At 45.9% G+C, this 12384-nt stretch overlaps 1 protein-coding gene across 1 annotated transcript in view; it reads left to right on the top strand.

Moving 5' to 3' along the window:
- Nucleotides 1-12384, top strand: part of LOC112241545 (collagen alpha-1(IV) chain) — an 81707-nt gene that overhangs the window by 43575 nt on the left and 25748 nt on the right. The window contains exon 2 of the mRNA XM_042319827.1: nucleotides 3122-3181. Within this exon, the coding sequence (XP_042175761.1) occupies nucleotides 3122-3181 (60 nt within the window). The remainder of the gene's footprint in view (nucleotides 1-3121; nucleotides 3182-12384) is intronic.

Raw genomic sequence — 12384 nt, 5'->3', positions numbered from 1 at the left:
CTCTCTCTCTCTCTCTCTTAGCTCTCTCTCTCTCTCAATTCAATTCAATTCAATTCAATTCAAGGGCTTTATTGGCATGGGAAACATGTGTTAGCATTGCCAAAGCAAGTGAGGTAGACAACATTCAAAGTGAATATATAAAGTGAAAAACAACAAAAATTAACAGTAAACATTACACATACAGAAGTTTCAAAACAGTAAAGACATTACAAATGTCATATTATATATATATACAGTGTTGTAACAATGTACAAATGGCTAAAGGACACAAGATAAAATAAATAAGCATAAATATGGGTTGTATTTACAATGGTGTTTGTTCTTCACTGGTTGCCCTTTTCTCGTGGCAGCTAAGAGATCTCTCTCTCTCTCTCTATTGACTCTCTCTCTAACCATCTCTCTCTCTCAATTCAATCCAATTCAAGGGGCTTTATTACCATGGGATACATATGTTAACATTGCCAAAGCAAGTGAAATAGATAATAAACAAAAGTGAAATAAACAATAAAATAATAAATAATAAATAATCAACATTACACTCACAAAAGTTCGAAAAGAATAAAGACATTTCAAATGTCATATTATGTGAAAATATTTCAAGTACAAAAAGGAAAATAAAGAAACAGAAATATGGGTTTTATTTATTTTGGTGTTTGTTCTTCACTGGTTGCCCTTTTCTTGTGGCAACAGACCACAAATGGTATTTCACCCAGTAGATATGGGAGTTTATACAAATTGGGTTTGTTTTCAAATTCTTTGTGGATCTGTGTAATCTGAGGGAAATATGTCTCTCTAATATGGTCATACATTTGGTAGGAGGGTAGGAAGTGCAGCTCAGTTTCCAACTCATTTTGTGGGCAGTGTTCTCTCTCTCTCTCTCTCTCTCTCTCTCTCTCTCTCTCTCTCTCTCTCTCTCTCTCTCTCTCTCTCTCTCTCTCTCTCTCTCTCTCTCTCTCTCTCTCTGTCTCTCTGTCTCTCTCTCTCTCTCTCTCTCTCTGTCTCTGTCTCTCTCTCTCTCTCTCTCTCTCTCTCTCTCTCTCTCTCTCTCTCTCTCTCTCTCTCTCTCTCTCTCTCTCTCTCTCTCTCTGTCTCTGTCTCTCTCTCTCTCCCTCTCTCTCTCTCTGTCTCTGTCTCTGTCTCTGTCTCTCTCTCTCTCTCTCTCTCTCTCTCTCTCTCTCTCTCTCTCTCTCTCTCTCTCTCTCTCTCTCTCTGTCTCTCTCTCTCTCTCTCTCTCTCTCTCTCTCTCTGTCTCTGTCTCTCTCTCTCTCTCTCTCTCTCTCTCTTCTTTCGCTCTCTCTCTCTTTCTCTCTGTCTCTCTCTCTCTCTCTCTCTCTCCCTGTTATGATCTGATCTAAAGCAGGTGCTCACTCTACCTCCAGTACATTAGCAGGACATCTAGTGAAATCGCTATAAAAACATGAGAGAGAGGGATGTGGAGAGAAAGATGGAGAAAGAAGGAGTGGGAGAAAGAGAGAGAGAGGGAGAGTGATTTTATGAAGAAGAGAGGGTGACTTGCTGCAGACCACACATGAATTCAGAATGAGGACTTATTAGAGGGTGACTAATTCCCATGTTTCCCAGGGTTCCATGTTTCCCAGGGAACCTACACGTTGATCCAGCCAGGACATGAGATGGAGCGGAAGCAAGGCTGTGGGAGAGGGAAGGAGTGGGTAGTGAACGGGAATTGAGAAAGGAAGTGAGGGGTAGATAATGGAGATGAGACTGTGTTTGTGTGCGTGTGTGCGTGTGTGCGTGTGTGTGTGTGTGTTTAGGGGCTCATGTGTTCTCTGCAGCCTTGTCCACAGTGTAGATCCAGTGTCAGTTGATAGACTCTGGCCTGTCCTGCCTGAGGACTCTGTCAAGAAGCAAAGGAACAGCTGGATGATAGAGGGAGGGAAGAGAGGAGAGGAAGAGTACAGGCCAGGTCCCAGGCTTTAGTCCCTGGGAGAGGAGAGGAAGAGTACAGGCCAGGTCCCAGGCTCTAGTCCCTGGGAGAGGAGAGGAAGAGTACAGGCCAGGTCCCAGGCTTTAGTCCCTGGGAGAGGAGAGGAAGAGTACAGGCCAGGTCCCAGGCTCTAGTCCCTGGGAGAGGAGAGGAAGAGTACAGGCCAGGTCCCAGGCTTTAGTCCCGGGGAGAGGAGAGTAGGGGAGGGAGAGGGAAAGAGGGAGAGAAGGGAGAGAGGAAGGAAAGGCGGGGAGGGAGGAAGGGGAATGAAGGGGAGAGGAGGGAAGGGAAGGGAAGGGAAGGGAAGGGAAGGGAAGGGAAGGGAAGGGAAGGGAAGGGAAGGGAAGGGAAGGGAAGGGAAGGGAAGGGGAGGGGAGGGGAGGGGAGGGGAGGGAGAGGGGAATGGGAGAAGAGGGGAGGGAGAAGGGGGGAGAGGAGGGAGAAAAGGGAAGGGGAGGGGAGGGAGAAGAGGGAAGGGGAGGGAGGGGAATGAAGGGGAGAGGGAGGGAGGGAAGGGAAGGGAAGGGAAGGGAAGGGAAGGGAAGGGAAGGGAAGGGAAGGGAAGGGAAGGGGGGAGGGGAGGGAGGGGAAGGGGAGGGAGGGGAGGGGAGGGAGGGAGAATGGGAGAAGAGGGGAGGGGAGGGAGGGGAAAAGGGAAGGGGAGGGGAGGGAAAAGAGGGAAGGGGAGGGAGAAGAGGGAAGGGGAGTGAGAGGGGAGGGAGGGGGAGGGAGAAGAGGGAAGGGGAGAGAGAAGAGGGAAGGAGAGGGAGAGGGAAGGGAAGGGGAGGGGAGAGAGAGGGGATCCTGTTGAGAGAGTAGTGAGGCCAGCTGGTAAATTGTCATTTTGGTAACTCCCTTGTAGGATCGCTTCAGGAGAGCTGCCACATAACTGAAAAGCAAATGACAGCAGTTAACACCACCTTTATCTCCTGAACTGATCAAATGAATGATCCTGGTTCACACTGTGTGTGTATGTGTGTGTGTTAGCATGTCGGTGTTTGTTGTTTGTAGCCTCTCTGACATGGGCAGATAAATCAGAAAGCGTTGGAATACTAGGGGCGATTATGTTGCTCTCTGGTGTAAAATGCTGTCTCAGTCTGTACTTGGTTACTGAGGTCTATGTAATGACTGTAATATGGACTTTCTCTCTCTCTCTCTCTCTCTCCCTCTCTCTAGGGGTGCTCTGGGTCATCATGTGAAGGGAAATGTGACTGCAGTGGAGTGAAAGGAGCAAAGGTGAGCATTCTATCCATCCGTTCCTCATCAGTTTCATATTGGTTGTCTTCTCTCGCTTTTCTTCACGTTGTGTCTCACTCTTTCACCTACTCTCTAAAAGATCCCCACCAAGAAACTACAGATTGTACAACTTCAAAACAGTCCAGAATCCCTGATAGGCTCAAAGGGGCATAGCAGAGCGTGGTTTGTGGGTTCCAGGTTAGGGGTCAGGGGTCAGCCCAGTGGGACTTAGTAGTCCTGGCTGTAAAACGGAGGAGCAGAGGGCCAAAAAGGAGCGGGATCAGGATGGAGACAGACTGGAATCAAGCGGAATTAGAGCATGTCCGGACAGACAGCTGGGCTGAGAGCACATTCCTACCAGACCAAACATCTCTAATCCAGTCTTGAAACAGTAATGCACTGTAAAAGTAGATCCAGCAATCATGCAGTGTTTCTAATTGTGGTTAAAAGTTTCCAAGAAGATCTACAGACACGGCCTTTGTTATCTTCCAGTAACAAGGACACAATAAGAGCAGCACCTTCTCAGGGAGCTCAGAAAACAACAATTGCATTGCTACTCTATGTGTATTTTCTCACACATATTAGAACCTAGCAACAGTGTCTTATCTACTCTGTGTTCAAGAAACAGTAGCCAGACAGAGATTGTCCACAGAGGACTACTGTGTGCTGTGTGTTCTCTGGAGCCAGGCCTGTACTGACTGACTGACAGGCTGAGTCTGGTGAGGTCATACCTCACGTCTCAGTCTCTGTTGAAAGGTGTTGAAGACTGGCAAATCAACCGATGTTTCAACTCTCCATGCATATGTTCACTATGATGATGTCACTTCCTGTTCGCCACGACGGCCGTTCTGTTCCCTTGGCAACCAGCCCGTGTCCTGGTTCCCATGGCCCAGACCGTTATGTTGGTGAGTTTTAGGAATGGAGGGATGGAAGTAGAAGAAAGAGGCAGCTGGGTGAGAGAGTAAAGGCATCAGCTTCCCATTCAAAACAGTTCAGAACAGTCCATGTATTATGATTGCATTTTGTGACGTTTTTGTTCATTTTGGTTTTCGATAAGGCTGTTCACACAACATTTTAAACGTCTACGCTCCTTTGTGTTTGCTGTGATTCAATGAGAAACAAATTATATTCATGCAACAACAACAAAAAATCACTTGAGAAACACAAAACATCTTAGTTAGATGTAAGATTGAGCGACTAAGATCTTTTCTACAAAAACGTCAGAATGAATGGCAGATTTCTTGAGTTATCTTAGATTCATTCTGACTATTTTGAGGAAGTGTAGATGGATAAACTGTACTATTGACACTTTTGTCTCGTTTTTCAAGCGTAGGTCGTATAAGGGAGTGTGGTCAGCCGACCCGAAGCATGCTGACGCCTTGAGAAAGACAGACATACACAAAAAGGGCTCCAAATACCACATTTTCCCCACGCCTCCTCTCCCTTCTAGATCCCTGTCTTTCACTCTTGGCAGCTCAGAATGTAGTTCAATGGGCAAGAGCCAATGATTTAAACAGTTGAAGTCAGAAGTTTACATTCACTTAAGTTGGAGTCATTACATTTTGTTTTTCAACCACTCCACAAATTTCTTGTTAACAAACTATAGTTTTGGCAAGTCGGTTAGGACATCTACTTTGTGCATGACACAAGTAATTGTTTACAGACAGATTATTTCACTCATAATTCACTGTGTCACAATTCCAGTGGGTCAGAAGTTTACATACACTAGGTTGACTGTGCCTTTAAACAGCTTGGAAAATTCCCGAAAATGATGTCATGGCTTTAGAAGCTTCTAATAGGCTAATTGACCTCATTTGAGTCAATTGGAGGTGTACCTGTGGATGTATTTCAAGACCTACCTTCAAACTCAGTGCCTCTTTGCTTGACATCATGGGAAAATCAAAAGAAATCAGCCAAGACCGCAGAAAAAAAAAGTTGTAGACCTCCACAAGTCTGGTTCATCCTTGGGAGCAATTAACAAACGCCAGAAGGTACCACGTTCATCTGTACAAACATGCAAGTATAAACACCATGGGACCACGCAGCCGTCATACCGCTCAGGAAGGAGCCGCGTTCTGTCTCCTAGAGATGAACGTACTTCGGCACGATAAGTGCAAATCAATCCCAGAACAACAGCAAAGGACCTTGTGAAGATGCTGGAGGAAACAGGTACAAAAGTATCTATATCCACAGTAAAACAAGTCCTATATCGACATAACCTGAAAGACCGCTCAGCAAGGAAGAAGCCACTGCTCCAAAACCGCCATAAAAAAGCCAGACTACGGTTTGCAACTGCACATGAGGACAAAGATCATACTTTTTGGAGAAATGTCCTCTGGTCTGATGAAACAATAATAGAACTGTTTGGCCACAATGACCATTGTTATGTTTGGATGCAAAAGGGCGAGGCTTGCAAGCCGAAGAACACCATCCCAAACGTGAAGCACGGGGGTGGCAGCATCATGTTGTGGGGGTGCTTTGCTGCAGGAGGGACTGGTGCACGTCACAAAATAGATGGCATCATGAGAAGGAAAATTATGTGGATATATTGAAGCAACATCTCAAGACATCAGTCAGGAAGTTAAAGCTTGGTCGCAAATGGGTCTTCCAAATGGACAATGACCCCAAGCATACTTCCAAAGTTGTGGCAAAATGGCTTTAGGACAACAAAGTAAAGGTATTGGAGTGGCCATCAAAAAGCCCTGACCTCAATCCTATAGAAAATCTGTGGGCAGAACTGAAAAAGCATGTGCGAGAAAGGAGGCCTACAAACCTGACTCAGTTACACCAGCTCTGTCAGGAGGAATGGGCTTATTGTGGGAAACTTGTGGAAGGCTACCCGTAACGTTTGACCCAAGTTAAACAATTTAATTAAAGGCAATGCTACCAAATTGTCACGTTTTGACCTTAGTTCTGTTATTATATCTTTGTTTTAGAATGGTAAGGGCGTGAGTTGGGTGGGTTGTCTATGTTCGTTTTTCTATCATTTGGGATTTCTGTGTACGGCCTAGTATGGTTCTCAATCAGAGGCAGCTGTCAATCGTTGTCCCTGATTGAGAATCATACTTAGGTAGTCTGGTTTCACTTTTGAGTTGTGGGTCTTTATTTTCCGTGTCAGTGTGTGTGCCACACAGGACTGTTTCATTTGTCTCATTTAGTCACGTTTATTGTTTTGTATTTCAGTGTTCATTTTTTATTAAACATTATGGACACCTACCACGCTGCGCATTGGTCCTCCGATCCTTCTCGCTACTCCTCAGAAGAAGAGGAGGACGAGATCCATTAGAGATACACCCACCTCTACCTAAAATGCACACACGTAACATAAAGACAACCCCGCACAAAACAAGGGCGGGTCTACTTCCTAAATATAGGGAAGCTCATTAAACCAAACAACAGAAACACAGGTGAAAGTAATAAGACAAAACAAACAGACAAACGAAAAAGGGATTGGTGGCGGCTAGTAGGATGGTGACTACGACCGCCGAGCACTGCCCGAACAGGCAGGGGAGCCAACTTCGGCGGAATTCGTGACAGTACCCCCCCCCTGATGCGCGGCTCCCGCAGCGCGCCGCCAGCGGTCTCGAGGACGACCCGGAGGGCGAAGCGCCGGACAGGCGGGAGACTCCGGCAGCGCCGGACAGGTGGGAGACTCCGGCAGCGCTGGACAGGCGGGAGCACCTGTGGGCAGGAGACAGAGAGACCACCTAGTGCAGGGGGCTGCCACCGGAGGGCTGGTACATAGAGGTGGCACCGGATAGACCGAACCGTGAAGGCGCACTGGAGCTCTTGAGCACCGAGCCTGCCCAACCTTACCTGGTTGAATGCTACCCGTAGCCAGGCCAGTGCGGCGAGGTGGAATAGCCCGCACTGGGCTGTGCTGGCGAACCGGGGACACCATGCGTAAGGCTGGTGCCATGTACATCGGCCAGAGGAGACGCACTGGAGACCAGATGCGCTGAGCCGGCTTCATGGCACCTGGCTCGATGCCCACTCTAGCCCGGCCGATACGAGGCGCTGGAATGTACCGCACCGGGCTATGCACACGCACTGGGGACACCATGCGCTCCACCGCCTTCGCCACACTCCCCGTGTGCTCCCCCCAATACATTTTTGGGGCTGCCTCTTGGGGCTTCCTGCCGCGCTGCCGTGCTGCCTCCTCATACCACCACCTCTCAGCTTTCGCTGCCTCCAGCTCAGCCTTGGGGCGGCGATACTTTCCAGCTTGTGCCCAGGGTCCCTTGCCGTCCAGAATCTCCTCCCATGTCCAGGAGTCCTGAGATCGCTGCTGCTGCCCGTTACCACACTGCTTGGTCCTTTGATGGTGGGTGTTTCTGTAACGAACCTCGTCCTCCTCTTCTGAGGAGCAGAAGCGAGAAGGATCGGGGGACCAAAACGCAGCGTGGTAAGTGTCCATAATGTTTATTTTAAAACATAAAGTGAACACTACGAAATACAAAACAATAAACTTGAAATGAACGAACCAGTCCCGTGTGGTACGAACACTAACACGGAAGACAAACACCCACAACTCAAAAGTGAAACCAGACTACCTAAGTATGATTCTCAATCAGGGACAACGATTGACAGCTGCCTCTGATTGAGAACCATACTAGGCCGAACACAGAAATCCCAAATTATAGAAAAACGAACATAGACAACCCACCCAACTCACGCCCTGACCATACTAAAACAAAGATATAATAACAGAACTAAGGTAGGAACGTGACACAAATAATAATTGAGTGTGTGTAAACTTCTGACCCACTGGGAATGTGATGAAATAAATAAAATCTGAAATAAATCATTCTCTCTATTATTATTCTGACATTTCACATTAAACCAATCTCCAAAACAGGTTCAAATAAAGTGGTGATCCTAACTGACCAAAGACAGGGAAGTTTTACTAGGACTAAATGTCAGGGTTTAAAACGGAGTTTAAATGTATTTGGCTAAAGTGTATGTAAACTTCCCACTTCAACTGTATATACAGTGCATTCGGAAAGTATTCAGACCCCTTGACTTTTTCCACATTTTGTTACTTTACAGCCTTATTCCAAAATGTATTAAATAGTTTTTCCCCTCATTAATCTACACACAATACCCCATAATGACTATGCAAAAACAGGTTTCCAAAAATGTTTGCAAATGTATTAAAAATTAAAATAAAATTCAGACCATTTACTTAGTACTTTATTGAAGCACCTTTGGCAGCGATTACAGCCTACAGTCTTCTTGGGTATGACTCTACAAGCTTGGTACACCTGTATTTGTGGAGTTTCTCCCATTCTTCTCTGCAGATCATCTCAAACTCTGTCAGGTTGGATGGATAGCGTTGCTGCACACCTATTTTCAGGTCACTCCAGAGATGTTCGATCAGGTTCAAGTACGGTCTCTTGCTGGGCCACTCAAGGACATTCAGAGACTTGTCCCGAAGCCACTCCTGTGTTGTCTTGGCTGTGTGCGTAGGGTCGTTCTCCTGTTGGAAGGTGAACCTTCGCCACAGTCTGAGGTCCTGAGCACTTTGTAGCAGGTTTTTTTATCAAGGATCTCTATACTTTGATCTGTTAATCCTTCCCTCGATCTTGACTAGTCTCCCAGTGCCTGCTGCTGAAAAACATCCCCACAGTATGATGCTGCCACCACGATGCTTCACGGTAGGAATGGTATTGGCCAGGTAATGAGTGGTGCCTGGTTTCCTCCAGACATGACACTTTGAATTCAGGCCAAAGAGTCCAATCTTGGGTTCATCAGACCAGAGAATCTTGTTTCTCATTGTCATGTCATGTGCCTTTTACTGAAGAGTGGCTTCTGTCTGGCCACTACCATAAAGGCCTGATTGGTGGAGTGCTACAGAGATGGTTGTCCTTCTGGAAGGTTCTCCCATCTCCACAGAGGAACTCTGGAGCTCTGTCAGAGTGACCATCAGGTTCTTGGTCACATCCCTGGCCAAGGCCCTTCTCCCCAGATTGCTCAGTTTGGCCGGCGGGCCAGATCTAGGAAGAGCCTTGATGGTTCCAAACATCTTCCATTTAAGAATGATGGAGGCTACTGTGTTCTTGGGGACCTTCAATGCTGCAGATATTGTTTGGTACCTTTCCCCAGATCTGTGCCTCGACACAATACTGTCTCGGAGCTCTACGGACAATTCCTTCAACCTCATGGCTTGTTTTTTTTCTCTGACATCACGGTCAACAGTGGGACCTTATATAGACAGGTATGTGCCTTTCCAAATCATGTCCAATCAATTGAATTTATGACAGGTGGACTCCAATCAAGTTGTAGAAGCATCTCAAGGATGATCAATGGAAACAGGATGCACCTGAGCTCAATTTCAAGTTTCATAGCAAAGGGTTTGAATGCTTATGTAAATAAGGTATTTATAAATACCAACCTGTTTTCGCTTTGTCATTATGGGGTTTTGTGTGTAGATTGATGAGGATTTTTAAAATCGAATCCATTTTAGAATACGGCTTTAACGTAACAAATATGGAAAAAGTGAAGGGGTTTGAATACTTTCAGAATGCACTGTACACCAAATGATCTATAGGGGGCGCTGTGTTGAAGCCACATTGCCTTCATCTTGGCACTCCGCCACCGTTGTAAAAAAATAAAGCTATAGACTATTTGTGTATTTGTTAATATGCACATTATTCTTTGCCATATGTATTCTATTACAAACACCTTAATGCATATGTATACATTATATCATGTCATCTAAACATACAAACAAAACATTTTATAATATTTAAAACATTTTCCTTAAGGTATAAACAAAAAAATACTTAAATACATGTCATTTTGTCCATGAAACATTTAATAGAACAGCTGTAGAATTTCATTTGGAGGGCCTCTCCTACTGAGGAGTGCCAATATAGCTCACTTGTGGCTTCAAAATCGCTCAGCGGACAATACATAGCAACCGCTAACCAGGGATAATATACATTGTTGGTCAGAGCAGACCACTCTGGCCTGAGAAAGGACTGTGGCTCCATCTGGTGGCAGATAGATGGAACACATGAAGCAATCAGCTATTACTGTCTCATTAATCCTCTTCATAAAATCAGAAAAAAAGTTACGTCCTCTCACTGTCAACTGCGTTTATTTTCAGCAAACTTAACTTGTTTAAATATTTGTATGAACATAAGATTCAACAGCTGAGACATAAACGGAACAAGTTCTGCAGACATGTGACTAACAGAAATTGAATAATGTGTCCCTGAACAAAGGGGGGATCAAAAATAGAAGTAACAGTCAGTATCTGGTGTGGCCACCAGCTGCATTAAGTACTGCAGTGCATCTCCTTCTCATGGACTGCACCAGACTTGCCTGTTCTTGCTGTGTGATGTTACCCCACTCTTCCACTAAGGCACCTGCAAGTTCCTGGACATTTCTGGTGTGGCCCTAACCTTCACCCTCCGATCCAACAGGTCTCAGACGTGCTCAATGGGATTGATATCCGGGCTCATCACTGGCCATTCCTGACATTCCTGTCTTGCAGGAAATCACGCACATAATGAGCAGTATTGCTGGTGGCATTGTCATGCTGGAGGGTCATGTCAGGATGAGCCTGCAGGAAGGGTACCACATGAGGGAGGAGGTTGTCTTCCCTGTAACGCACAGGGTTGAGATTGCCTGCATTGACAACAAGCTCAGTGCGATGATGCTGTGGCACACTGCCCCAGACCATGACGGACCCTCCACCTCCAAATCTATCCCGCTCCAGAGTACAGGCCTCGGTATAAAGCTCATTCCTCCAACAATAAACGTGAATCCAACCATCACCCCTGGTGAGACAAAACCGTGACTCGTCAGTGAAGAGCACTTTTTGCCAGTCCTGTCTGGTCCAGTGATGGAGTGTTTGTACTCATAGGCGACGTTGTTGCCAGAGATGTCTGGTGAGGACCTTCCTTACAACAGGCCTACAAGACCTCAGTCCAGCCTCTCTCAGCCTATTGCGGACAGTCTGAGCACAGATGAGGGATTGTGCGTTCCTGGTGTAACTCGGGCAGTTGTTGTTGCCATCCTGTACCTGTCCTGCAGGTGTGATGTTCGGATGTACCGATCCTGTGCAAGTGTTGTTACATGTGGTCTGCCACTGCGAGGGTGATCAGCTGTCCGTCCTGTCTCCCTGTAGCGCTGTCTTAGGCGTCTCACAGTACGGACATTGCAATTTATATCCCTGGCCACATCTGTAGTCCTCATGCCTCCTTGCAGCATGCCTAAGGCACGTTCACGCAGATGAGCAGGGACCCTGGGCCTCTTTCTGTTGGTGTTTTTCAGAGTCAGTAGAAAGGCCTCTTTAGTGTCCTAAGTTTTCATAACTGTGACCTTAATTGCCTACCATCTGTAAGCTGTTAGTGTCTTAACGACCGTTCCACAGGTGCATGTTCATTAATCATTTATGGTTCAATGAACAAGCATGGGAAACAGTGTTTAAACACTTTACAATGAAGTTATTTGGATTTTTACAAATTATCTTTGAAAGACAGGGTCCTGAAACAGGGACGTGAGTTTATATACAGTACTGGTCAGAAGTTTGGACATACCTACTCATTCAAGGGTTTTTCTTTTTTTTGTACTATTTTCTACATTGTAGGATAATAGTTAAGACATCAAAACTATGAAGTAACACATATAGAATCATGTAGTAACCAAAAAATTGTTAAAGTAGCCACCCTTTGCCAGCTTTGCACACTCATCCCAAACCATCTCAATTGTGTTGAGGTCGGATTGTGGAGGCCAGGTCATCTGATGCAGCACTCCATCACTCTCCTTCTTGGTCAAATAGCCCTTACACAGCCTGGAGGTGTGATGGGTTATTGTCCTGTTGAAAAACAAATGATAGTCCCACTAAGTGCAAACCAGATGGGATGGCATATCGCTGCAGAATGCTGTGGTAGCCATGCTCATTAGTGTGCTTTGAATTCTAAATAAATCACAGATCATCAGCAATTCAACCATGAAGGCCTGATTCACACAGTCTCCTCTGAACAGTTGATGTTGAGTTGTGTCTGTTACTTGAACTCTGTGAAGCATTTATTTGGGCTGCAATTTCTGAGGCTGGTAACGCTAATGAACTTATCCTCTGCAGCAGAAGTAACTCTGGGTCTTCCTTTCCTGTGGCGGTCCTCATGAGAGCCAGTTTCATCATTGCGCTTGATGGTTTTTGCGACTGCACTTGAAGAAACTTTCAAAGTTCT

The sequence above is a fragment of the Oncorhynchus tshawytscha genome, linkage group LG03, assembly GCF_018296145.1.
Source record: "Oncorhynchus tshawytscha isolate Ot180627B linkage group LG03, Otsh_v2.0, whole genome shotgun sequence".
In the NCBI taxonomy this organism is placed as follows: domain Eukaryota; kingdom Metazoa; phylum Chordata; class Actinopteri; order Salmoniformes; family Salmonidae; genus Oncorhynchus; species Oncorhynchus tshawytscha.
Note: the sequence above shows the minus strand (reverse complement) of the source record. Positions and strands in the feature narration are given on the sequence as shown.